Below are 27,322 nucleotides of genomic sequence, written 5' to 3'. Positions count from 1 at the left end.
GTACCAAGCGTGTGATCGAGCTGCTTGCAATCTCCAACAATTCTCAGTTTTAGTTGGACGCCGCGCTTGGTTCCTACCCATTTAGTCAATTTCTCTTGCACACCAAGGTTTGTGATGGGGAACATTAATGCCTTCACGAGAACTGGATGCCACACTCCAAACTGAAGTGTTCATATTTTGAACACCCTTGTTGTTAAACGTTTTGAACACAGTTTTTACCATGTGTACTCCGTTTATTTAGTCAAATTGTGTGTGTATTAGATACAACTTTGATAACAAACAAAACGTGTGTTCAAAAGTGGGACATTTCACATTTAAGTATACGTTTAATCAGTATGATTAAGTATTTGAATTGGATCGATCCACCAATTTATTCACACAGCAATCACCACACAGACACTGTATCAATCAATTCCAGACACCTCGTTCTCAGAAGGAAGACCAGCGTCAAAAATCGCTCCCTTGGACTGTTTCCGGGGTCAAAGGTCATCAGGGGCAAGGACTGGCAGTGGGGTGACCAGGACGGAGGTCAAGGGTCGGAGGGAGAGGTCAAAGGTTACGAAAACGCATCGCCAGACTCTTGTAGGAATATGTTGAAAGTGGAATGGCCCAGTAGTGACGTCAATTCTTACCGTGTGGGTTACCATGGCAACGTGGACGTTGCGTGTGTGGAGGAGGAGGTGGGGCCTTACTACTACAGGGATCATCTCCCCGTGCTGGGTGAGTTGTTGCTTTGGTGTTGTGCAAATAGCAGGTTTCAACCTGGGAGAAAAAAGACTATGAGTCATTTGAATGCCAAAAACACACAATTCAGTAATATAGTAACATGACAATCCTAAGCTCATTTTGTAACAGATTGTACCATTCATCTCCGTTGGACAAAACAGATCTGGAGGAGTGTGTGTGTGTGTGTGTGGGGGGTGTTTATGGGGGGGGAGGGGGCACGTATCTGGACCTCTTTAGCATACTTTGCTCTGCGCGACTTTGACTACGTCCCATCCACATTTGGTCAAGAATATCAAATGACTCATAATCAAAAAACAAGAATTGTAGGTTATATGAACATTTAATTATTGACACAACAAAACGTTATATCTTTATTTCTGCGTGTGTTAGATTCAGATCAAATTGCGAAACTGACTGCCGCACTGGCCGGAGGGTCGCAGAGTATCCACTCAGGACACGCAGCTGACCAGGCCATGTCCAGTGTGGACAGTGCGTACGATCCCAGCCCTCCGGCGAGTCCGCCACACAGCGAACTCATGACGTCAGGAAATGTGTCCACAACCAACACAAGCGTTATCGCAGGTTGGTCATCTCTTGCATTCAGTGAAGATCTTCAGATTCTCTCTATAAAGCCTCTCAATTGTAATATCTTGATCTTTAAGGTATGAACAATTACTTAAACTGTCATTCATGCTACGGATCTTAAAATAGCTCTCTTATTTACATCTAGTTCAGAAGGAAAATATTGGTGCGGCCATTTTAAATAAGAACATGACAGATAAAGTTAGTCCAAAATGGCGGCTGGAAGCATCCCTTTTCTTCAACTAACGACAGAAATGACCACATTATGCACAGTTTTGGAGCTAACTCGGACAATGCATGTAATTCTGTAACAATGTTAGATCCAATTTCTGTGTCAAAGAAACCGGAGGAGCAGTGATGTCAGTAAAAGCAGAGACTTTGACGAACGAGGGTGAAGGAAGGGAAGTAATTACTTCTGCAGATGGTGACGCGTTGACGCCTGGAGTCCAAGTTGCAGTTCGTGTTGGGCTGGAGAAGCTTCTGCTAATGCAGCGGGAATGCGGGGCAGACACAGAGGATCTGGAAAGAGTGAGTACCCAGGGCCGGACCCAGGGGGGGGTTCCAGGGGTTCCGGAACCCCACCCCTGGAAAAAGCATGTACCTTGCTTTGAGTGTTTTTTTAAAAAAAAATTTAAAAATAAATTTTGTGTGTGTCTCTAACAAATGTTATTCAATGTGAAATCCGATGAGAAAAAGGTACCCCCCCCCCCCCCCACACACACACCAACTCACACTGACAGGCCTTAACCCTCAAAACAAGGCCCAGAATGCACCAGATTGCACAGATTTTAACCGTTTTTCAAAAATGTTCCGGGGGAGCAGGCGCGCGCTTGTGACTTCCCAACTTCTTCGCTGATTTTCCCCCCCAACTGAAAAGGAGGAACCCCCCCCTTACAACTCATTTGGTCCGGCCCTGAGTACCAGCCATAAACTATGCAGTTACAGCAATGTTGTTAGGATTTGGTTTTGTTCAATATTAAATATTGCGAAAATGTCCAGAACAAGTTTCTGCAATTTTCGATAGTTTTTTGGCCAGTTTTCGGCTTCACGTTATGTCTACCGTGAAAAAAGTTGGACCAAAATGAAAGTTTTGGGCGATTTGAAGTAAGTTTTGGCGTAACGCCGCGATTGCCGACATCAAACGACATCCGTGGGTTAATAATGATTCCTGCTGTCATGTTGATGCTATCAGCCATGCCATCATTTTGTTTCTGAGTTAAATTGGTGTTCGAAAAGAGTGCTATTGTCAATTTGAAACTTGTTGTGTCTCAAAGATTCTGGGAAAGACAGGCCACGTGACTGGTGAACCAGTGACGGACAAGGGCGGCGTGATAGTCAAGTTTCAGACAGATGAAGTCAGCGTGAATCCCAAAGCTCTTGTAAAGGTCAGTAACCTTTTAAAACTAATGCCATGTTGTGTCAGAGAACTGACCATGTCATAATGACACACTATGAAACCCAATGACTAACATTGTACGTAACAGGCACGTACTCATGATGTCCCTAAAAATCAACACTTCGATAAGGGGAACAACAGCTGTAAGTAAAAGTTTGACTGGTTGTCTGCCCCGTTGTTTTTTGATTCAGTATCTAAACAGGCATGACTGTATAGCATTATCATATGTAAACAGGTGCAGGACTTCCAGAAAGGGGACAGAGTACGACTCAGAAAAGACAGGGACGAACTGAAAGCTCTGAACTGTCGTGGTGGCTGGAAGGACCACATGGAACAGGTGATGTGTTTGTTACGCCTTGCTTCTTTTCACTCTTTCGGGGCTACGAGTAACATTTGGAACTAAACATCCAGTAGACAAAGGCAAGTAAGCGCTCTAGACTTTCTAAATGCATACGACGTGTGTATTGGGGTAAGCGAGAGTTATACAGAATCAATCTCCTGGCATTTGCGAGAATAACAAGCATTAAAATGAACAAGCGATGTTCCTTAGCAGGGATGCCCTCACACTGCGGCATAGAGGGAAATGAGAAAGCCGATGACCTGGCAAAATCCGGTGCAAAAAAAGAACAAGAAGACAACGCCGTGAGCCTTGCCGAGCTAAATACCATCACTAAAGCCCTGTTCCGAACCCCGGCTCAAAAAGACAGCCTTCATCTGCTCACAAGACCAGAGCAGGTTACCATCTTTAGGCTGCGAACAGGGCACAACACCTCCACTCAAAGCTGAAAGTTGTGCCATCCCCGATGTGTCCCTGTGGAGAAGCAGAGCAGGACACCCACCACATCCTACAAGACTGCGGGAACTTCCAGTTGTTGAGAAGGAAGATGTGGCCGGAGCCGACCCCCATCCAGGATAAGCTGTACGGCACGGCGGCGTCCCTGCAGATGACCACTACATTTCTCAATTGGACTGGTCTCCACGTGTAGCGGCAACAAGAAGAAGAAGAAGAACAAGCGATGTTTTAAATTTGAAACTAACCGTTTTTGTACCTAAAAGTGTAAGGCTGCTTTGGACGCTCTTTTACTGTTGTCTCACCCCCAATTTTCCGAGCGCTCTCCAGTCCACCCAGCTGGAAAGGGGTACCTGACCCTATTTAGGGCTGGGGAAGCCAAATGCAGCGATTGAGAGGATAATTGTACGGGCACTGCCCTCATAAAGCTGGCCCTAGAAAGGTTGAGAACTGGTTCATTTCGCTCCCCTACGATCAAATATTGTTAGGCCACAAAAAAATAGGTGTGGTTAAGGTAACATAGCCCACAAAAAAATAGGGTAGGAAGGTAGACAATCACTTTTTTTTTAAACTTTTTTTTCTAATGTGTACAAATTAAACCAACTTGACAGGGAAATAAGTGTGCGACTCGAGCGCTTTCGCCTTCATTGCGTTTTCTGCACTGGTTTTTTTTTGTTTTTTTTTCAACTTTTTTATTTTTTTTATTTTTTTTACAAATGTAATAAAAAGTTATAGGGTTGGCCCCTAAAAATAGGGTAGGTCGGGTTACCGTAACCACACCTATTTTCTGTTTAGGCCTTATCGAAATATCTTTACCTTCACCTTTTACCTCAACCCCATCGTCGTAACTTGCATCGGTCCCGGAAAGCCAAATCACTTGAAGGGACGTTAAAAAAAACAAAAACCTACCCACCAACTATTGTCGTAGTACACCAAATACAGTGTTCTAGACGAGCGAACGTGTAGCAAAGACCTACAGGTACTAGTACGTGTGGATATTACGTCACCCGTAACTCATTTTTGTTTCTGCAATGTTCCAAATGCATACGTTGTTTTGCTCCCACCAAGACGTGTAGATTTTGGCAAACGCGTGACGTTAAAACTAGATTTGATGACGTTACCCGTACACGTGCTGAAACGTTCCAAATCAAGACGTGTAGATCTTGGCAAACGCGTGACGTGAAAACGAGATTGGATGACGTTACCCGTACACGTTCCCGTACACTGCTGAAAAGTTCCACATCTAGATCTGTCTAATGTCACGGTTAACCTCGGTGAAAGTATAGTTTCCTGCAGTACTAATAACCGGAGGCGCCGCCTGACGGCTAGACGGACAACGCCCTCTATGACGCGGCTGTCTTAGTAGCAACACACGTACACAAACGCCATCTTGCAGCGAGGGAAGAGTGCCCTTTCTTTGCCTAATTTTACGAAATGTGATTAAGCTTCCAACAAATAACTTTTGCAAAGTGAAGGCAGCCCCTTCTGCGCGGTAGCATTCGTTGTAACGCATAATCTTATGATATTAATTTGGAAGGCATCAGAGGGACTTTTTCCAAAGATATTATTCCTTGAGCTTTAAGTAAGTCAGGGCTACGGATGGTACAATATGGTTTGGATGTTAAAAAACAACATCCAACATAACAACCAACGTCATAGTGTACCAAGTACCAGTTTAGTTTTCTGCAGTACTAATAAGCAGTCGACGAAAACACTATATTTGAGAAATTTAACTCACTAAAACCGACAGCTTATCGGTCATTCTTCGCCATTGGTGACAACGGTGGGTGGCTCTTTTTCAGAGCGATTATCTATATCAGCTTGGTTTACGATAATTCGGTGTATTTGTGTATTAAAAACTGAACAAACAGCACAAGCAAGGACAGTCCGATCAGTGTTTGGTGATACGGGGGGTAAACGGGATTGAAGTGGAATTTATTTTCAACCAAGATTTATGATCGCCGTTCTAACCGGTGTATGGTGTGTACACAGGCGGCAGGTAAGGTGGGTGAAGTGGTGCGCGTGGACACTGACGGAGATGTGAAGGTCAGCTTTGGAAGCCAGCACTTGGTTTTCGCACCAGCCTGCTGTACACCTGTCCCGGACGACACACCTGTAGATTCACTCCAGGTGGCAAACGATGAAAAAATAATCGGAGGAGCGGCGAAGACACACTGTAACGATGGTGGTAAGTTTTTAAACTTGATCTTTATTGGCAAGATTTATTATCTATCTTCATTAAAACCAGTGTAAACATTTGACGATTTGTTTCTACTTGTGGAACTGACTCGATTCTCTCTAGAGTGACTATCAGTATCAAAGGTTGAATGAAATGGAAATGAATTCAGAATGCAGAAACTTTTATTTCAAGCGCAACATGTTCTTTCTCTTGTTGGTTGTTCTGGTTGAACGAACTCCGGAAATAACTATATCGGGTTTGCATGGGCTGTAAAGTAGTGAACACCCTTGCTTTTAGTGCAGGAACCGACGGGCGCTGTGGCGGGGTGGTAAGACGTCGGCCTCTTAATCGGAAGGTCGAGGGTTCGAATCCCGGTCGCGTCCGCCTGGTGGGTTAAGTGTGGAGATTTTTCCGATCTCCCGGGTCAACTTATGTGCAGATCTGCTAGTGGCTTATCCCCCTTCGTGTGTACACGCAAGCACAAGACCAAGTGCGCACGGAAAAGATCCTGTAATCCATGTCAGAGTTCGGTGGGTTATAGAAACACGAAAATATCCAGCATGCTTCCTCCGAAAGCGGCGTATGGCTGCCTTAATGGCGGGGTAAAAACGGTCATACACGTAAAATTCCACTCGTGCAAAAACACGAGTGTACGTGGGAGTTTCAGCCCACGAACGCAGAAGAAGAAGAAGAAGAAGTGCAGGAACCTTTCTACACGTGCTCTTCGTTCAGACACACCCCTCGCTTGTGACTGGCCAATATTGCCACGTGGGAAAGTTTTACTCACTAAAAGCAAGAGTGTTCACTCTTTCACAACCAATACTAACCCGTCAGTGTTAGTTCAGAACATTTTTTTTTCTGTGCCCAGGAGATGAAAGCTCGCTGTTCCAAACGCTGAGAAGCGCTGTGATGAAAGAAAGGACAACTTCTCTGCTGTCCAGCCTGTCATCTGACCCTGCTGACCTCTTCATCGCTGCCGAGAGAGGGGACCACCATACGGTCAGGCGGATATGCATGGCTAACAGATCACTGGTATGGACTCTTTTGTTTCGTGTCTGATTGTAAACCAGACTATCTACTTATTTTTTTTCTTTTGTCAAAATCTTAAAACTGTTGTTTTGCTTTCATGTCTGATTGTAAACCAGACTATATATATTTCTCTTTTTTTATGTCAGAACCATAAAACTGTTGTTTTGCTTTCATGTTTGATTGTAAACCAGACTATATATATTTCTCTTTTTTGGATGTCAGAGTCATAACGCTGTTGTTTTGTGTTCATGTCTGACTGTTTATTAGACAAAAGTTGGCACAAACATTATTGCACCCCAAACTAAATTCTTAATTCTCTGTCATTTCATTCAAACTTCCAATGCCATTAAATGGCTGTCTGGCAAACTTTTTGGATCAAAGATTTCTTTTACAGAGGTCACGTGACCGCCTTCCGAAAAAGAGTACCCCTCAAATCGACCTGACAATTGCGTAAGGTACCAATTTTAAAAAATCGACACAAATTCAGAGAGTTATCTCCAAACATGATCAGTTAAGCTCTGATGTCTCTCTATCACGTTTCTCGATATAAACCGCCAAAAATTACATGCATACCTAGATGTCTATGTTTTCACATTGTAACTCCCGCAGCTTGAACGCGAGATCCAGCGTATGACCCCTCTGATACTAGCATGCGGACACGGTCACCGGGAGGTGGCGCGCGTGTTGCTGGAATGTGGTGCTGACGTCAACCACTGCCTGTCGCCACAAAGAGCTCCGACCTACATCGCCACTCAGAGGTGTGATGGTCCTGTTATTCCTCAATTATTTCTCCGGTTTTTAGAGGTGGTAGAAAGAGAGAGAGAGTGAGAGAGAGAGAGAGAGAGAGAGAGAGAGAGAGAGATTGATTGATCTTTTTAACTTAAGGATAGCTGCTTTAGGCTCAGCCTAGTCCCACAACCTGCCCTTACTACATCTAAACCACAAACATGGAAGTACACCAGTTTGCGAGAGTGAGAGAGAGAGAAAGAGAGAAAGAGAGAGAAAGAGAGAGACAGACAGAGAGAGAGGAAGAGAGAGAGGGAGCAAGAGAGAGGAAGAGAGAGCGGGAGCAAGAGAGAGGGAGAGAGAGAGGAAGAGAGAGAGGAACAGATAAAGAGATAGAGAAATAGAGAGAGAGCAAGAGAGAGAGAGAAAGGGAGCAAGAGAGAGGGAGAGAGAAAGGGAAAGCAAGAGAGGAAGAAAGAGAGAGAGACGAAACCGAGTAGAAAGAAATGGACAGAGAACGAGTACAAGAGTGATTTTCTCTGTTAACTACAATCTCAGCACCATTGTCCCTGGCTATACGTAGCTGCCATGTTGCACGTGCTTCATATAAACCAATCTTTGTGACACAGCAAGGACGAAGAGTTAGTGTTGATGTTGTTGGAGCACGGAGCAGACCCCTTTCACCTGGACGTCAAACGTCACACGCTGGTTCATAAGGCGGCCTGGAATGACATGCCACGTGTCATCAGAATCCTTGTTGATCGCGGCGTTGACGCTAACGCTCAGGTAAACTTCCACTAACAGAGTTCTTCTTTTTCGTCCTTTTCGTTTATTAGCTAAAACTCTTACGTTTACTCATGTTTTGCACGAGAGGAGTTTTACGTGTATGATAACGATTTTACCCCGCCATTCAGGCAGCATACGCCAATTTTGGGGGAAGCATGCTGGGTATTTTCGTGTTTCGATAACCCGCCGAACTCTGACATGGATTACAGGATCTTCTCCGTGCGCACTTGGTCTTGTACTTGCGTGTACACACGAAAGGGGATAAGGCACTAGCAGGTCTGCACATAAGTATTCGTGTCTTACCCCCGTGTCACAGCTGCAGCACGTAGAAGACCTCGATCGTGTTGGCAAAAGCGCAGGTGGCTGATAACATCTACACACGCACATTTAGGTAGCACGACTTTGTTAGATAGATAGATAGATAGATAATTTATTGCCAAGTGTACAATACATGAATGAACATAAAAAATACACGAGGAAAGCAGCTTGCTGTGTGATAAAAACAAAAATAAATAGCATTCATACATCACTGGCGCATAGCATCATACATACATGGGTAAGACAATTTGGTATCACAGTAACTAATACATGTATACACTATACAGACATGGTGAGAACTATGAGACTCTAAGAGCTATCGGAACCACAATAAAAGTACGCAGAATAAGATAGGATCCCCCCCCCCACTATCAACTACTGTAAGAACTGAACATGTTCCATACTGATAAAATGTACCTCTAAAACAGCACATAAAAATAAACTCTTCCAACACATCACAGTGGTTAAAGAACGACTAAAACTACTAAAACATACTAGATGTGTATTCCGGTAATATAACCAGCTGCTAAAACATAGTCTGGCTTCATCGCGTCACAGTGGTGTCACCATACTAAAACCCACTCTATATATCACAGTATGTTATGTCAGTTACTAAAACCATATTCCTAGAGCATCTTAAAACGTGTCACAATATGTAGGGTTCATTTACCGGTTATTAAAAGCCAGGACAGCCTGGGGGTAGAAACTGTTTCTGAGTCTTGCCGTACGGCATCTGAGGGTTCTGAGCCTGCGCCCCGAGAGCAGAGGCTGGAAGAGATGACCAGCCGGGTGTGTGGGATCCTGCATGATGGACCTACATTTCCTCATCATGCGCAGGATGTGAAGGGAGTCTATAGAGGGGAGATCTCTGCCAACGATCCTGCTGGCAGCCCTAACGACCTTCTCCAGTTTTTCTTTCTCAAACTGGCAGGAGCTGCTGTACCAAACCGTGATAGAAGAGGTAAGGAGACTCTCTACAGCAGCCCTGTAGAACTGGGACATGATGGAGGAGGACACTTTGAACTTCCTCAGCTGTCTCAGGAAGTAGAGACGCTGATGGGCCTTCTTTACTGAAAGGTCAGTATGAACAGCCCAGCTAAGGTCATTGGAGATGGTCACCCCTAGAAATTTGAAGGAATCAACCTGCTCTACGTTCTCACCGCTGATGGTGAGTGGTAAGAGGGGAGTCTTTTTCTTCCTACGGTCAAAGACCATCTCCTTGGTTTTGGTGACGTTAAGGTCAAGGTCATTAGCCACACACCAGCCCGACACTCTCGCAACCTCCGCTCGGTACCCCGACTCATCACCGACACTGATCAGGCCTTCCAGAGTAGTGTCATCGGAGAACTTCAGGATGACTACTGAGGGGTCATGGCTCACGTTGTCGTTGGTGAAGAGGGAGAACAACAGTGGGGAGAGAACACACCCCTGTGGGGCACCAATGTTCAAGGTGATTGAGCTAGAAGTACTGCTGCCTACTCTTACAACCTGAGGCCTATCCAACAAAAAATCTAGAACCCACTTACAAAGGGATTCCTCGACGCACATGCCAGTGAGCTTGGAGAACAGTTTATGTGGAACAATGGTGTTAAAGGCAGAGCTATAGTCAATGAAAAGAACTCTAGCATAGCTACCAGGCTTCTCCAGGTGCTCAACAATATGATGTAGACCTAAGGCTACTGCATCGTCCACGGAACGGTTGGCCCGATATGCAAACTGGTGAGGGTCAAGACTAGCATCAGTGGCTACCTTCAAGCGCTGGAGCACTAAACGCTCCAAACACTTCATCACGACTGAAGTCAATGCCACAGGGCGGTAGTCGTTGCTGCTTACCTTCCGCTGAGAGTACGCGGTCCGCATTTCTCAGCAATGGAATACTACAGTATCAAAATAATAGAATGGTATGAAATGATTTGTTTCCCTAGGTTCGAACCCCACTCTTTCGCGATTAACATCTCGACTTTTTCTTACTCTTCTGACGTGAGGAAAAGATGTGACTTCGCATTGCTATTGTGATACCTGCTCCTCCAATACCGATCATTTGAATGATCATGCAGGAATCGTTTTGTCTTATAAGCAGGGGTGGTCAAATCGTCCGCTCGACGAGCAAAACATCTGCCGGGGTAGTAGAAACCGCCTGACAACTCGCCCGGCTGGCCAGTGAAAATTCTGGTCAAATGCAACACTTCTGGTTGTACTATCTAGTTTCAAAGCGTTATAAACACTGTAGATGCAGCAACTGTGGTATGTACCGGGCCAGCAAAAATTCTAGCGGGCTAGTGACTTTTTTGAAGTTACTAGCCCGGCTGGCGAGTTTAAATTTTGAGATTTTGCCATCCCGGTATAAGTATACCAACTGGGAGCAGTGGATGCTGGGGCGGGGCGGTGTGAGAGCATGCTGGGACAAGGAACAAGAGTCGGGAAACCAGCCGTGTAAAGCCTCCTGAGACTGCTACTTAGCTATAAAAAGCGCTTTAAAAAAAATCATTGTGTTTTAGTGAGAAACATGATAGTCTGTTGTTTATTATTGCAGGACGACTATGGAGACACAGCTTTGCACGTTGCCATCATGGATCACAATCACCGCGCGGTGGAAGGCTTGATGGCCATCCCCGGCATAGACCTCTCTCTCAGGAACCGCAGTGGTTTTCCTCCCCTGCATCACGCCGTCATGAAGGGAAACGCTCGGTAAGCGGAAGAAAATTCAACTATTAATTCGTCAAATTTACTAAAAGCGATCACATGCAGAATGCCTTTTTTGCACGTTCGTTGTAATCTTCAGAAGCAGTAATTTGTGAAATAGTATCGTTTTAACAGAAAGTTCACTGTTATTTTTCCAGCGAAGAACGTTGACGCAAATGCACGCGTGCTCTATGTTAGGACTTCCACAAAGCTAAAGAACATAGGGTTTACATCTATGTGGCTGCGTCACAGCAGATCAGACAGAGTTTTGTTGACGGGACCCGTCAGCTGGGACCATGGAAACATTTTCTATTGGCCCTTCTGTGTAACACTGCAATGACTTTGTGACAAACAAAAGACAAAAGCCAGCCTAATGGTCAAGAAACATGCTTTTAAGACCTGAGTTGGCACTCATTTTTTATCCAAAAACGGTGGGTAGTTTAAATTTGTTCTCAGCATGTGTAGGTACTCTGAACACCATAGCATCATTGTGCAATGTAATTTGTCATCGTTAACCTCTTACTTGCAATAAAATGATGAGGCCTAAAATCCAAAGTCTGTGGTTTTGACATGTCATTTCCACCTGAAAGCCATATGGCTGCCACTCTAAAACCATTTGCAATTTGTCTATGGCTGCCACATGGTTTTGACGTATGATTTCCAAATGCCACATCATATAATTTTTATTGTCCATATTCCCAGCATATTGCTCTGCTGCCTGGGGTGTGACTTGAAGCCCAAATGTGACCCTCCACCACGAAATGAGTCGCATGTCACCTCGCGCGGTTCTGCGCTAGGCTTAATACAAGTCCGGGGAGTGTCTGGTAACAGTGTGAGGGTCACCTTAGTCACAGGCTTATAACTCAAACAGTTTTCGCTCTTTTCTAAAACGGTTTTCACCACTGGATAGAGCATAAAAAACTCTTCAGGAAAATGTAAAAATATGAAAATCATGCAAAGGTGACATGCGACTCATACCGTCGTGGAGGGTCACAAATCTCCCTCGCATGCTTTCAGGGCCCTGGAACTAATGGTAGCGAAAGACAAAAGTGAGATTCACACCGTGGCCAACGGAGTCACGCCCCTCCGTCTGGCTGTCAACAATGACCAAGACGAGTGTGTGCGGGTCCTAATCCTTATGGTAAGTGGACGCTTTATTGTATGGGCTTAATCCTTTTGATAAGTGTCGAATCATTTACATGGGAAAGACTCTGCCTTTAATGAAACCATGAATGTGTGCTGTGTTTAGTGTAACCGTGTGTACAAAACACTACGATCACCTCGGGAAGCGAAGTGCAATCAAACAGGTTTGAAAATGTTAGGGCTAATTTCTTAGCCCTATAAAAACTGTTATGCAAACCCGAAGGTTTCCATGAACATACAGACAATCGGAAACTACCAGACCCCATCACAAACAGATTTCCACAAACCACGGGTGTTGACTTAAAGGCCAACAGCTCGGGTGCAGAGTCTGCTGTGAAAGGAGCGGTAGCCTCCCCTGTCACATTAGAAAGAGGGAAGCACCGACAGAACGTATTTAAAAAGCATCCATGCACTGTAAGTCTTATCTGACTGTATTGTGCACAGGGCGGATGTGACGTCAACAGACCCTTTGCCAGCAGCTCGTGTGTTCCCTTGCTGCTTGCCTGTGTCCGCGCCGTGTACCGTGCTGCAGAGGCGCTGCTCGAGCTAGGTCATGTGGTTTCCTTTCACATTTCAATTTGTCATTTAATGCCTATTTTTTAGCTTGGTTCTTTCCTTCTTTTTACCACTTGGTACTATACGTACTATTCTCCTTTGAATGTATGATTTCATGCCCACTTATATGCTTGCTTGTTTAGTTTGTTGATTTACCATCTTGTACCGCGTGTTATTCTCCTCTTCAAATTTTGATTTATAGTATAATGTACATCTATATCTTGGTTTGTTTACTTTTTGGCTAACCGTGCCCCCATCGTTTTTATATTTAGTCAAGTTTTGACTAAATATTTTAACATCGAGGGGGAATCGAAACGAGGGTATGGTGTATGTGTGTCTGTGTGTGTGTGTGTGTAGAGCGATTCAGACTAAACTACTGGACCGATCTTTATGAAATTTGACATGAGAGTTCCTGGGTATGAAATCCCCGAACGTTTTTTTCATTTTTTGGATAAATGTCTTTGATGACGTCATATCCGGCTTTTCGTGAAAGTTGAGGCGGCACTGTCACGCCCTCATTTTTCAACCAAATTGGTTGAAATTTTGGTCAAGTAATCTTCGACGAAGCCCGGGGTTCGGTATTGCATTTCAGCTTGGTGGCTTAAAAATTAATTAATGACTTTGGTCATTAAAAATCTGAAAATTGTAAAAAAAAATAAAAATTTATAAAACGATCCAAATTTACGTTTATCTTATTCTCCATCATTTGCTGATTCCAAAAACATATAAATATGTTATATTCGGATTAAAAACAAGCTCTGAAAATTAAATATATAAAAATTATTATCAAAATTTTTTTTTCGAAATCGTTTTAAAAACACTTTCATCTTATTCCTTGTCGGTTCCTGATTCCAAAAACATATAGATATGATATGTTTGGATTAAAAACACGCTCAGAAAGTTAAAACGAAGAGAGGTACAGAAAAGCGTGCTATGCAGCATAGCGTAACCACTACCCCGCTCTTCTTGTCAATTTCACTGCCTATGCCGTGAGCGCTGGACCACGAGTATACGGTCTTGCTGCGTTGCATTGCGTTCAGTTTCATTCTGTGAGTTCGACAGCTACTTGACTAAATATTGTATTTTCGCCTTACGCGACTTGTATTTATTTAAATCTCTACTATCTACTCTACAGATGCGGATGTCAATGCTCAAGATCTGGGCGGCCAGACAGCACTGCACACCACTATTTCCGGCCGAAGAATCGAGGACAGGCATGTGAGCATCGTACAGCAGTCTCAAACTGAAATGCAACTTGTATGCGAATGTATATCCCGTTCTATTCTCAACACATTACGTACTATCTCGCATATATAGCTCATTTAAACACTTTCAGAAGCTGCGTACATATACAGAAATGGCTTTTACATTGTCCCTTCTTCATGTGACAACCGCATAAGGCAGTTGTAATACAAGTTCAATCAGGTACTTAACAAGCTACCCTCTCAGCGGCATAGGACGTATCACGTATGTGCTTAATCCATCACCAAGTATCAATACTCTGACAAGGAAAACAACTCCTGTTAATTACACCCCCGGTATAGGGGTGTGTATAGGATTCGGTCCATGTGTTTGTTTGTTTGTGTTCGCATATAGATCTCAAGAATGAACGGACCGATCGTCACCAAACTTGGTGAACAGGTTCTATACATTCCTGAGACGGTCCTTACAAAAATTGGGACCAGTCAAACACACGGTTAGGGAGTTATTGGTGGATTAAAATTATACAAGGACTTATAGAGGGACATCTTAATGGTCAAAGGGAAATAACCATTCTCACTCAGTCACTGCCACCAACTGAGAAGGTTATTTCCCTTTGACGGGGGTGTTTTTCCTACCTCGGAGGAATTTCTTGTTGTCCTTTCACTTGTAGCGAGCTGACTGCCGCCCCTAGAGTCGGTTTTCTCGTGAGGAGTTTTGGCTTTGAAGTTTAGTTGTTGTTTGATTCGTGTCTCCAAATAACTGATACATCTTTTGAAAAGTTGACAACTTAATTGAAATTGAGATTTGTTGTGATCTCAACCAATCAGACCCCGGAGCTTGTTCCCACCCAGTTGGGTGGCACCTAGTTTTGCTTCGTGCACCTCAGGCCATGGCCCCCAAAGTAACACTGACAAGTTGATAACAATGTTTTTACAAGGCCCCGAACGTAGGACTGAAACGTTGTCGTTGATGTTGACGTGTGTCAAAGTGACCCCAACGTGACCTTTTAAATTTAACAACGATCTGTATACAATGCAGGGCCCCCAAAGTGAGCAGGAGAAACAGGTGCGTGTGGCCCTGGCCTGTCTGCTCATCAGTAACGGAGCCTACGTGGACGTTGAGGACTTTGGGGGGCGCGACCCACTGTCCCACGGCGACCCTGACGTCATAGAGGGCGTGAAATCCTTCATGACGAAAAAGTATGTACACTGAGTGGAACCCCCCTTTTAAGACCTCCAAAAACTTAGAAAATCGGGTTTTAAAAAGGAGGGAGTCTTAAAATGGGGGTAATTTTACAGAGGTTAGGAACAGAAAGTCTGAGAAAACAAAGTCTTATAAAGGAGGGAGTCTTAAATTAGGGGGTCTTAAAAGGGGGGTTCCACTGTATCAGTGGCTTACTGTTGTGTTACAGTGTGTGTCATCTGTTCAATGACGTGCTTGTCTGTTGTGTTTTTAATGTATCAAATGTTTTCTGTTATGTTATAAGTATTTGTCATCTGTTCAATGACTTGCTTGTCTTTTTACATTTAGTCAAGTTTTGACTAAATGTTTTAACGTAGAGGGGGGAATCGAGACGAGGGTCGTGGTGTATGTGCGTGCGTGTGTGTGTGTGTGTGTGTGTGTATGTGTGTGTCTGTGTGTGTCTGTCTGTGTGTGTGTGTAGAGCGATTCAGACTAAACTACTGGACCGATTTTTATGAAATTTGACATGAGAGTTCCTGGGTATGAAATCCCGGAACGTTTTTTTCATTTTTTTGATAAATGTCTTTGATGACGTCATATCCGGCTTTTCGTGAAAGTTGAGGCGGCACTGTCACGCCCTCATTTTTCAACCAAATTGGTTGAAATTTTGGTCAAGCAATCTTCGACGAAGCCCGGACTTCGGTATTGCATTTCAGCTTGGTGGCTTAAAAATTAATTAATGACTTTGGTCATTAAAAATCTGAAAATTGTAAAAAAAAAATAAAAATTTATAAAACGATCCAAATTTACGTTCATCTTATTCTCCATCATTTGCTGATTCCAAAAACATATAAATATGTTATATTTGGATTAAAAACAAGCTCTGAAAATTAAATATATAAAAATTATTATCAAAATTAAATTGTCCAAATCAATTTAAAAACACTTTCATCTTATTCCTTGTTGGTTCCTGATTCCAAAAACATATAGATATGATATGTTTGGATTAAAAACACGCTCAGAAAGTTAAAACAAAGAGAGGTACAGAAAAGCGTGCTATCCTTCTTAGCGCAACTACTACCCCGCTCTTCTTGTCAATTTCACTGCCTTTGCCATGAGCGGTGGACTGACGATGCTACGAGTATACGGTCTTGCTGAAAAATGGCATTGCGTTCAGTTTCATTCTGTGAGTTCGACAGCTACTTGACTAAATGTTGTATTTTCGCCTTACGCGACTTGTTTCTGTTTTTAATGTGTCAGTTTTGTCTGTTATTCTGAGAATTCGTCACCATTCTGTTCAATGAGTATTTTGGCTTTTGTCCTGTTAATCGACACATGTGGTAATCTGTTTAGTACCTGTCACGCACTTGACTAGTCAAACACTCGTTTTGATTAAAGATGCTAAGCCCACAGGAGCAAACAAAGAAAAAGGGATAATTATTCGTTTTAAAATATACAGTTGTGCACAGAAAGAGACAAAATAACAAAAAATACACGAAACTGGTCTAGACTTATCACTTAGAGATTTGTTTAAGGCATGTTCACTAACACATCCGCTTTAATTAGCTTTAACATTGGTTACAGGACTGCTTAGTCAGTTGGCATGTGTGAGTGTGTTTATGTGTTTGTGTGTGCGCGTGCGTGCGCGCGTGAATGAGTGCTTGCGCGCGTGAATGCGTGCGTTCGTGCGTGTGTGTGTGTGTGTGTGTGTGTGTGTCCATGCGTGTGTTTGCATGTGTGTGTGCGTACGCGCGCGCGCGTGTGTGTATGTTGCTGTCATAGTGGACTAATTATTTGCTTACAGCCCGGAGCTGGTTAGGCGCAAATCAGAAAGAGCGAGCAGTAACACAGGAGCAGCGAGCAGCATTACGGGTTGCAGTGACATGGACATAGGACAGAGATTCAACCAGCTGTCAATGTCCACCAAAAGAGAACCATTCATGTCTGCCTCGAGTTCCATCGACCCAGCAAACACCGGAGACCAGTTGTCAATCTCCACGGTGAGAAAAGGAATCAAGTCTGCCTTAAGCACTGCGGACCCAGGGAAGGGCGAAGACCAAATTTCAACCTCCACCAAGAGAGATAGCATCATGTTTGACCAAGCGAAGAGCGGGGTTAAACTAAAAGAGGCCCTCAAGGGGGTCGGGCTTCCCTGTGGCCTGTGCGGGGCCCCCAAGGCTGACGTCACGCTGCTGCCATGTCAACACAAGTGTGTGTGCAGCACGTGCAGTATCAAGGTCACTGAGTGTCTTCTGTGTGAAGAAGTGGTCCAAGACAAGATAGTAACTGGCGCAGGTAAGTGGAGTAAAACTGTGAATTCGATCTGCGTCAGCAAGGTCTTTTCCTCGATCTTAGACAGTTTCTGTTTTGTTTCAATGTCAGTGTGTGTGTGTGTGTGTGTGTGTGTGTGTGTGTGTGTGTGTGTGTGTGTGTGCGTGCGTGTGCGTGTGTGTGTGTGTAGGCGAGTGTGTGTTTGTGTGTGTGTGTGTGTGTATTGTGTGCGTACTTGAGTGTTTGTGTGTGTGTGTGTGTGTGTGTGTGTGTGTGTGTGCATGCATGCGTGCGTGTGAGTTTAGGGTAAAATACAATGATACATATGATATGCTTTCTTGCAGACGGACAAAGCGTACACCCTAATGACTGCAAGCAGATGTGAAATGCTCGGAAAACCCACACAGGAGCATATATATATATACATTCGCCACTTGAGAATAGACACAGAGGTTGATTGGCTTGAGATTTCGCTTTTGATTCTTTAAATGTTCTACCCTACCACTACACTGCTTGTTTATTGAAGTTTTTGTCTCATTCTTTTTTCTCTCAAATTGCTGTCCTTGTATATGTGACCCTCCACGACGGTATGAGTCGCATGTCACCTTTGCATGATTTTCTTATTTTTACATTTTCCTAAGGAGTTGTGTATGCTCTATCCAGTGGTGAAACCCGTTTTAGAAAAGAGCGAAAAATGTTTGAGTTATAAGCCTGTGACTAAGGTGACCCTCACACTGTTACCAGACACTCACCGGACTTATATTAAGCCCAGCGCAGAACCGCGCGAGGTGACATGCGACTCATTTCGTGGTGGAGGGTCACATATGTGAATATTATTGTTGCTCCTTTGTTTAATCGAAGTGTTTCAATGTAGGTCCCGATAGTGCTAGGCCAGCTGACCATCTGTACATAGGCAAAAAACAGAAACACTTGAACGTTGACATTAGTGACGATTGAGCTTGGAAACTTCATACACTTCCAGGGTCCTATGATTTACTGACATGGTGAAATTCCAGTTGACCCATGTCAAATTTCAGGGCCACAGTCGGGTTCAGTTTGGGTCAAGAAAGAAACATTGATCAATTCCTAGAAAAGTTCTGAAGCTGGACGTTTGAGTATTATCAGGATTTGAAGACCGCCATACAAATTGAAAGTAAGGATTTGATGACCACCGGCCCATACAGGGTGAAAGTCAGGATTTGATGACCGCCATACAAGGTGAAAGTCAGGATTTGATGACCGCCATACAAGGTGAAAGTCAGGATTTGATGACCGCCATACAAGGTGAAAGTCAGGATTTGATGACCCTCTGCCATACAAGGTGAAAGTCAGGATTTGATGACCCTCTGCCATACAAGGTGAAAGTCAGGATTTGATGACCGCCATACAAGGTGAAAGTCAGGATTTGATGGCCGCCATACAGGGTGAAACTCAGGATTTGATGGCCGCCAAACAAGGTGAAAGTCAGGATTTGATGACCCTCTGCCATACAAGGTGAAAGTCAGGATTTGATGACCGCCATACAAGGTGAAAGTCAGGATTTGATGGCCGCCATACAAGGTGAAAGTCAGGATTTGATGGCCGCCAAACAAGGTGAAACTCAGGATTTGATGACCCTCCGGAATACAAGGTGAAAGTCAGGATTTGATGACCCTTCACAATACAAGGTGAAAGTCAGGATTTGATGGCCGCCATACAAGGCGAAAGTCATGATTTGATGACCCTCCACAATACAAGGTGAAAGTCAGGATTTGATGGCCACCATACAAGGCGAAAGTCAGGATTTGATAACCCTCCGGAATACAAGATGAAAGTCAGGATTTGATGACCGCCATACAAGGTGAAAGTCAGGATTTGATGACCCTTCACAATACAAGATGCAAGTCAGGATTTGATGACCCTCCACAATACAAGGCGAAAGTCAGGATTTGATGGCCGCCAAACAAGGTGAAACTCAGGATTTGATGACCCTCCGGAATACAAGGTGAAAGTCAGGATTTGATGACCCTCCACAATACAAGGTGAAAGTCAGGATTTGATGACCCTCCACAATACAAGGTGAAAGTCAGGATTTGATGACCCTCCGGAATACAAGGTGAAAGTCAGGATTTGATGACCCTTCACAATACAAGGTGAAAGTCAGGATTTGATGACCCTTCACAATACAAGGTGAAAGTCAGGATTTGATGACCCTCCGGAATACAAGGTGAAAGTCAGGATTTGATGACCCTTCGCCATACAAGGCGAAAGTCAGGATTTGATGACCCTCCACAATACAAGGTAAAAGTAAGGATTTGCGGATGACCCTAAGCCATACAGGGTGAAAGTCAGGATTTGATGACCCTCCGCCATACCAGGTGAAAGTCAGGTTTTGATGACCACCATACAAGATGAAAGTCAGGTTTTGATGACCGCCATACAAGGTGAAAGTCAGGATTTGATGTTATGGCTTGGTTTGTAGCTTCAGTTGTGTTCTCGCAATTTCACATGTATTTCTTTTTTTTTTAAATGTCATGTAGCATGATGATTTTTGTGACAATATAAGATACGTATGTGTTATTTCCCTCACTAATACCCAGAAAGAGTATGATGCGGATTGTAGGATTACCTTACTATTTGTACTTGCAGCGTGTAAAGCACCTTGCCTCCGGGGATCATGAAAACCTAAATGTACTGGAAAAGTTACAGAAAAAGTTTCTTAAACATCTGCTGAAATAAAACAGGAGTGCTAAGACATACATTACTTGTGAGGAACAGGGGTAAATCTGATTTCATGATTAGGAAATCTGCAGTAGTTTTGTTTTGAAGTACTTATGTGTAAAAAGAAAACAGTGATAAATATTCAAAAACCAGATGTACAAACTCCTCTTTGACCTACATTTGGGAGAGTTGCACTCCCCGTCTTGGGGTTGTCATGTAGTATTTTCTTCTTCTTCTTCTTCGTTCAAAGGCAGAAACTCCCACGTTCACTCATACGTTTTGCACGAGTGGGTTTCACGTGTATGCCCGTTTTTACCCCGCCACTCACGCAGCCATACGCCGCTTTCGGGGGAAGCATGGTAGGTATTTTCATGTTTCTTTTACCCACCGAACTCTAACATGGGTTATTGTTCTTGCGTGTACACACAACGAGAATAGGTCACAAGCGGGTCTGCACACAAGTTGACCTGGGAGATCGGAAAAATCTCCACTCTGAACCCACCAGGCGGCCGCGGCCGGGATTTGAACTCACAACCTTCCGATTAGGAGGCCGATGTCTTATCCACTAGGCCACCGCGCCCGTCATGTAGTAATTGAATCTGTATTTGATTATGCTCCAGACGCGAACGAAGTAAGTGAAAATAATCAGATTTGACCCAAATGTTACATATATGTATATATCTGTTTAAATCCTGTTCTAGCATGTGTGGCATGAGGATTAAGATAAAAGCGTTAAAGGTTCGCTTTATTTCAAGAGAGAATATGTGTGAACACTGTCAATTACCCAGTTGCCCGATTGGCATGTATGTGTACATGTACAGTTTAGGTGCAGTTTTCATAAATTTTCTACTGAGCTTCCATCTATTTTCGTACCCCATCTAAATCATTCATTGCCGTGTCATTTCATTCAAACCGTAACTGCCATTAAACACCAAATAAAGAAAGAAAGAATTGAACTACTTTTGTGTCTGATTTTGCTCTTTTTTTTAAAGCAAACTTTTGATAAACAAAACCATGAAACAAGATTAAGCTTTCGATCTCAAATGCATACCAATAGTTCGGACGGGGTCAAGTTGTACTTTACCACAAATTCAAGCAATTCGACTTTTGTTTAAAATGGGGTCACCACAAGGCGACCTTATCTTCATTTTAAGTCAGATATCACTGCATCAAAGACATTTGTCCAACACAAATCTGGGAAAATCACTAACACACACACAGACACACCAACACACACACACATACACACACACACACACACACACACTAACACTAACATACAAACTACTGAGTTTCCCGGTATGCTATCAGTGAAGGCATTTTGCCTGTGTTTTGCCGCAAGTAACGTAAAACATTTTAATCAGATTTAATGAGCCCTTAGAAATGGGACATTATTATTATATTTTTCTCAATGCAGCAAACCTTCGTGAAAGTAAAAACTCTAGAAGTCCGGCATGGTCTCTTATGTTTTCACATTGTAGAAACAAAGTTAGAGTTGTGGTTAGCTTGATTTTTCACAATTACGAAAAACGCACCAATAATGTCGTTTTACATCACAATAGCACTGCAATTCTCACATGTTCGAGGTCATCAGGTATATAGGCTCTTTAATGATCAAACCAACGGTTGGAGCACAGAGAAAGGGATACATAACACACAAATATGCAGATTAAATGTAAACATGTTTAACTAACTTCTAAACGAAATTTAATAAAGCAACTAATAACAGTTACTTTGAATACCAACCAAACGGAACAAATCTGAGACAAGTCAGTATCAATCAATTATGATATTAACAGTTGACTAGTTTAAACTCACGTGTAGCCAAACAGAAATATATGTTGGTGTAGGGTAACGTGCGTGACCAAACAAGAAAGGGTCGGTAGGTCGGCATTTGTTTTTTGTTTCAATTCAAAAAAATAAAATTAGTTGATTGTTAAAGGCACAGTAAACCTCCCGTAAACCATCACAGATACCGTCATGCTTTTACACACAGTACAAACACCCTTCCATTTGAACGCTCACCAAACGGGAACATCTTAGGTGGCCTACGTAAAGAGCGAGCAATTTTCAAAGAATTAATTTTGCGGATTGTCTATCACAGTATCAGAGAATCGGACCGTGGTGCGGTTTGGTGCTAGACCTAACTTTTAAAATCTAAATAATAAATTGACAGCTTGTTACACAAACATTCTTTAATCATAAAAGAATTCTTTTTTCATCAAGACAAGATCAGTACAATTCGAAGTTTTGAAAGTTTGAAAAAAGAAAAGCCCGGAAGCAGGGTCACGCAAGGTCGTGGTTCTCGTAGCAGACGACGGTTTATGACGTCGCCAGTTCCTCTGAACAGTCAAAAGCCATCGCTAGAGTTCTTGTGAACCACAGCCGTTTGTTTCGTGCATAGTCAGAGGTACATAATAACGTGCTATTGCAGATAAGCTCACAGCGAGCCGCATTCAAATTACAAACTGACGACTGCATTGTGAAAAAGGGAAACTGGATCACACGGGTTCACGATGGCTCAGGGGTAAGATAAACCACGCAAAAATAAATTCTTTGAAAATTGCTCGCTCTTTACGGAGGGCACCTAGGATGTTCTCAAGCGGTGAGTGTTTAAATGAAAGGGTGTTTGTACTGTGTGTAAAAGCCTGACAGTATCTGTGATGGTTTACGGGAGGCTTACTGTGCCATTAAGGGGGTTACTTCTCTTAGTCTGGATATGGTTTGCAAAATGAACCAAACGGGGTTTTTTGAAAAATGAAAAAACAGTTTTAGGGTCGGCGGGAAAAAATAGGATCGGTCGGGTTACCCTGAACCAAAATGTTTGTGTGACCTAATGTATATCACAGCAAGTGATGTCCCTATATTTGCTATTAGCATGCTTACTTGTGAGTGCTAGTGCCGTGTCTCTCTGTTTGTGTTGTTGCCTTGTCATCTTCATGTAATGTATGCGTAAGTGTATATGAGTAGGCTTGAGTTGTTAATGCAAAAGATTGTGTATGAGTGCGCCTTGAGTCGCCTTGTGGTGAGATATGTACGCGTTATAAATTCTCGCTTTATTATGATTATTATTATTATCTGTAATATCTTAACTGTCTAGACTTTCTAGGACCTTCAAACTCAGTCCTACGTCCCAAAACAAGTCTTGTGACAGGCACCTTAGCTGGATCATCATGGAGTTTTCACTTTGTCGTTTGTTTTGTTTTGTTTGTTTGCTTAACGCCCAGCCGGGCCACGAAGGGCCATAGGGCGGTGCTGCTTTGACATATAACGTGCGCCACACACAAGACAGAAGTCGCAGCACAGGCTTCATGTCTCACCCAGTCACATTATTCTGACACCGGACCAACCAGTCCTAGCACTAACACCATAATGCCAGACGCCAGGCGGAGCAGCCACTAGTTTGCCAATTTTAAAGTCTTAGGTATGACCCGGTCGGGGTTCGAACCCACGACCTCCTCCCGATCACGGGGCGGACGCCTTACCACTAGGCCAACCGTGCCGGTACTTTCACTTTGTCGAAGAAAGTATTTGTTGCCTGGGCGAACATATCAAGCTGACTCTGTCAGCCATGCAAGTTGAAGACGTGCATTGAACATGTCCATGGCGGTATACCCCGTCGTTATGCCGTGTACTGCAGAGGCTGTGTCACCAGTAAGGTTGGAATCTTTCTCCTTACACAACATTTGCTTGAACACCCTTTGATCAATGCCCTAGTCATCTATGCAAACACAGAAAAGAAAAGAAAATATTAACAACAAACTAAGTAATATTCAAGGAATGGACGTAAGGCCTATCTCATGTAATAAATCAAAGAATATTCAATCAACGAAATTGTATTCGGTACACTGCTTAAAATACCAGGAATGTTCAATGGCGATGAGTCATTTTCTCGTCCTACATACACAGCACCAACGTATTACAAAAAGAAATTACCACTCCACAATTAGCAATTGCACATCACGTACAGCACTTACTTGTAGGTTAAAAATATAAAATGCAAAAAAACAAAGTCACACAAGATCTCATTAACATATTTCAGAAATGAAACTATTGTGTGAGCAGGTGACATGTTTCACTAAAAAACCCATAAAATCCAATGTGACCAAGCTGGCAAAATATTATACAGTCAGAGCTAAAATAAAAGCCAGGCAAGTAAACAAAACTGCATTTCTTTTCAAGGGAGAAAAAATGCATTTTACAACATTACAATAAACTCACCTGAGTTCGTGATCACTTTCTCCTTGACCTGCTCGTCACACAGAGGACACATGATGACCTTGACACTGCACGTGCTACACACACACTTGTGTTGACATGGCTGAAGTGTGACGTCAGACTTGGAGGCACCGCACAGTCCACAGGGAAGCCCCACCCCCTTGAGGGCCTCCTTCAGTTTGCCATCCCCCTTTCCTGCCAGCAGCGAGGCGGAGAATGGTTGGGATATGGCCAGGGATTGGATGTTGCCTTCAGTGCCAATCATACCACCTCTTTTGCGTTTTACCAATGTTTCACTGAGAGACAAAAAATGCGAGTAGATATATCATCGATGTTATTCATAACGCACAACGCACTGACAAAATAATACTTAAGCCTTGTCAATGGATATTTACAAAATGTCTGCATAAATGTGTGTATGACACGTGTGCCAATGCCTGTTACAGAGCGAAATCGAGGCTTTAAGATGACTTAGACAGTAAGAGTAACAAAGACTAGGCGAAACTGTCTTCAAATCGCAGTTCCACTACTATACCCTTGGATCCAGTGTGAAAGCATGCAGATAAACATAGCAAGTCTTAATTCAGTGGTACAAATTTGCACAAAGTCATTCAGTGTTATGGTCAAACTCACTTCTGCTTTATGAAACGCCTGACCTCTTCCTTCACTGACGTCGCACCATAGCTGAGTGGGTTACGTCCCTTCTTGTTTTCAATATCCACGTATGCACCATTTCTAATCAGCATACACGCAATGGCCACGCGCAGCTGACACTCCTGTATGCCTGCCTCACTCTGTAATTAAGTGAAAGGGAATTTTCAACACAAAAAGTCTAGTCTAATTTCCTACTCCAGATGAACATTTTTTGAGGATGAAAGTTGCTTGTTCATGTCAATGCTTGTTATTCTCTCAGGTGCCAGGAGAAAAGGTTCTGTACAACTCTCGCTTACTCTATTACACATGTCGTATGCATAAAGAGCGATTACTTCCCTTTGGTTATTTGATATTCTTACTCCAGAGATCATTTTGGTTACCTCATAACATTTCGTATTTGTTTAATGGCTAAGGTAAGCCAGGGTAAGCTAAGGTAAACCAGGGTAAGCTAAGGTAAACCAGGGTAAGCTAAGGTAAACCAGGGTAAGCTAAGGTAAACCAGGGTAAGCTAAGGTAAGCCAGGGTAAGCTAAGGTAAACCAGGGTAAGCTAAGGTAAACCAGGGTAAGCTAAGGTAAACCAGGGTAAGCTAAGGTAATCCAGGGTAAGCTAAGGTAAACCAGGGTAAGCTAAGGTAAACCAGGGTAAGCTAAGGTAAACCAGGGTAAGCTAAGGTACACCAGGGTAAGCTAAGGTAAACCAGGGTAAGCTAAGGTAAGCCAGGGTAAGCTATGGTAAGCCAGGGTAAGCTAAGGTAAACCAGGGTAGGCTAAGGTAAACCAGGGTAAGGTAAGGTAAACCAGGGTAAGCTAAGGTAAACCAGGGTAAGCTAAGGTAAACCAGGGTAAGCTAAGGTAAACCAGGGTAAGCTAAGGTAAACCAGGGTAAGCTAAGGTAAACCAGGGTAAGCTAAGGTAAACCAGGGTAAGCTAAGGTAAACCAGGGTGAGCTAAGGTAAACCAGGGTAAGCTAAGGTAAACCAGGGTAAGCCAGGGTAAGCTAAGGTTAGATCATGCAAAATGAGCTGAGATTACTTCTTGTCCAAACAAGTATTACTAAAACAAACATTTCTGGTTACATTAAATTTCTTCCCAGTGCCAACGTGTTTGCTTTGTTCATGCAATTTTTCGGATCTTCCTGGTTTAAACATAAGTTTATTTTAACAAGGGTTACAATCATGACATGTATACAAAGTTCACAGAAACAGCAACAAGCTAGAAGCTTATAGTGGTGTTCCTGCATGACAGTACAACATAAGGCGGTAACGGGTGAAAAATTTGTCTCAATAAACCAAATCTATTAATAACGTAATGAACGTTGCATAATGATTATAAAGAAAGACAGTAAAGGAAGGAAGGAGGGAAAGAAGATGAATAAAAGAAGAGGGATGGGTAGGAGATGTGCAGAAGTTAAAGTTGTTGTCCGGTTTGTAGAGCATTTATTCTGACTTGCCCAAAGCGGCCAGAACGTTCAATGAACGAGTGTACGGTGGAAAAAAATTTCCTGTTCAAATCTAAAGAATACTGTCTGTCTCCGTTTAAAAGGTGGGGGAGGTGAATTGTGTGATTAGGGAGGGTATGTATAGTTTCTTGACGTGCTTCGCGATAATTTGGACAATCGAATATGAAGTGTTGTACGGATTCGGACGGGAATCCACAGTCACAAGATGCATCTGTAGCAACGTGACGTCTCACTAGATCGTTATTGAGATCACTTATATATAACCTGAGCTTACAGTGAATTATTTGTGACATGCGATCTCCAGAATAAAAATAACACGGCGGACTTAAATCGTTTTTTGACAAAAAGTGCTTAAATTCACTTAGGGAATCACTAAGTTTTATATAGTCAGGTAAAGAATTCCAGAGTTGTGTAGTAGATGGGAGAAATGAGTTTCTATATAATTCAGTTTTAAACGATGGAACTTTCCTGTCTAGAGGTCTGCGCCGGTGATATGGGTTATTAGTTGATATCAATGGTGGCAATATCGCTAATAAGTAGTTTGGCACCTTGCGGTGAACGATCTTGTGAAATAATATCAATTTATGACGTTTTCGCCTCTCTAGTAATGAAATAAAGCCTGACTCATCGTACAATTTTTGATGGCTTGTACCGCGGACTGCTCCAACAATTGTTCGAATTGCATCTAAGTGAATACTTTCGAGCTCGGTGGCTAACTCCTT

The 27,322-nt window shown here is 43.0% G+C and overlaps 2 protein-coding genes across 2 annotated transcripts in view; one reads left to right on the top strand and one right to left on the bottom strand.

Annotated features, from left to right (window-relative positions):
- Window positions 1-224: 224 nt before the first annotated feature.
- LOC138978057 (E3 ubiquitin-protein ligase MIB2-like) lies at window positions 225-21,196 on the top strand. The gene is made up of 15 exons (XM_070350684.1): window positions 225-720; window positions 1,117-1,836; window positions 2,583-2,693; window positions 2,940-3,041; window positions 5,487-5,682; window positions 6,542-6,705; window positions 7,312-7,460; window positions 8,058-8,214; window positions 11,066-11,220; window positions 12,232-12,355; window positions 12,802-12,907; window positions 14,048-14,130; window positions 15,154-15,314; window positions 17,102-17,592; window positions 17,913-21,196. The coding sequence occupies exons 2-15, from the start codon at window positions 1,666-1,668 to the stop codon at window positions 17,951-17,953; spliced, it is 2,211 nt and encodes a 736-aa protein (XP_070206785.1). The 5' UTR covers window positions 225-720; window positions 1,117-1,665; the 3' UTR covers window positions 17,954-21,196.
- Window positions 21,197-23,731: 2,535 nt separating this feature from the next.
- The window catches only part of LOC138979146 (uncharacterized), a 54,907-nt gene continuing 51,316 nt past the window's right edge, over window positions 23,732-27,322 (bottom strand). Inside the window, exons 27-29 of the mRNA XM_070351955.1 lie at window positions 25,120-25,280; window positions 24,490-24,782; window positions 23,732-23,989 (exon numbers count right to left, since the gene is read on the bottom strand). Coding sequence (XP_070208056.1) covers window positions 23,982-23,989; window positions 24,490-24,782; window positions 25,120-25,280 — 462 coding nt within the window. The 3' untranslated portion in view covers window positions 23,732-23,981. The remainder of the gene's footprint in view (window positions 23,990-24,489; window positions 24,783-25,119; window positions 25,281-27,322) is intronic.

The sequence above is a fragment of the Littorina saxatilis genome, linkage group LG10, assembly GCF_037325665.1.
Source record: "Littorina saxatilis isolate snail1 linkage group LG10, US_GU_Lsax_2.0, whole genome shotgun sequence".
NCBI classification, from domain to species: Eukaryota; Metazoa; Mollusca; class Gastropoda; order Littorinimorpha; family Littorinidae; genus Littorina; species Littorina saxatilis.
The sequence above is the reverse complement of the archived record's forward strand: the minus strand, read 5'-3'. Positions and strand labels throughout refer to the sequence as shown.

Bases quoted from the DNA above. Each gene is read 5' to 3' on its own strand.
- LOC138978057 (XM_070350684.1), top strand. From the start codon at position 1,666: ATGTCAGTAAAAGCAGAGACTTTGACGAACGAGGGTGAAGGAAGGGAA. The intron at 7,461-8,057 runs GTGTGATGGTCC...TTTGTGACACAG, and splicing joins ACCTACATCGCCACTCAGAG to CAAGGACGAAGAGTTAGTGT. The intron at 12,356-12,801 runs GTAAGTGGACGC...TATTGTGCACAG, and splicing joins TGCGGGTCCTAATCCTTATG to GGCGGATGTGACGTCAACAG.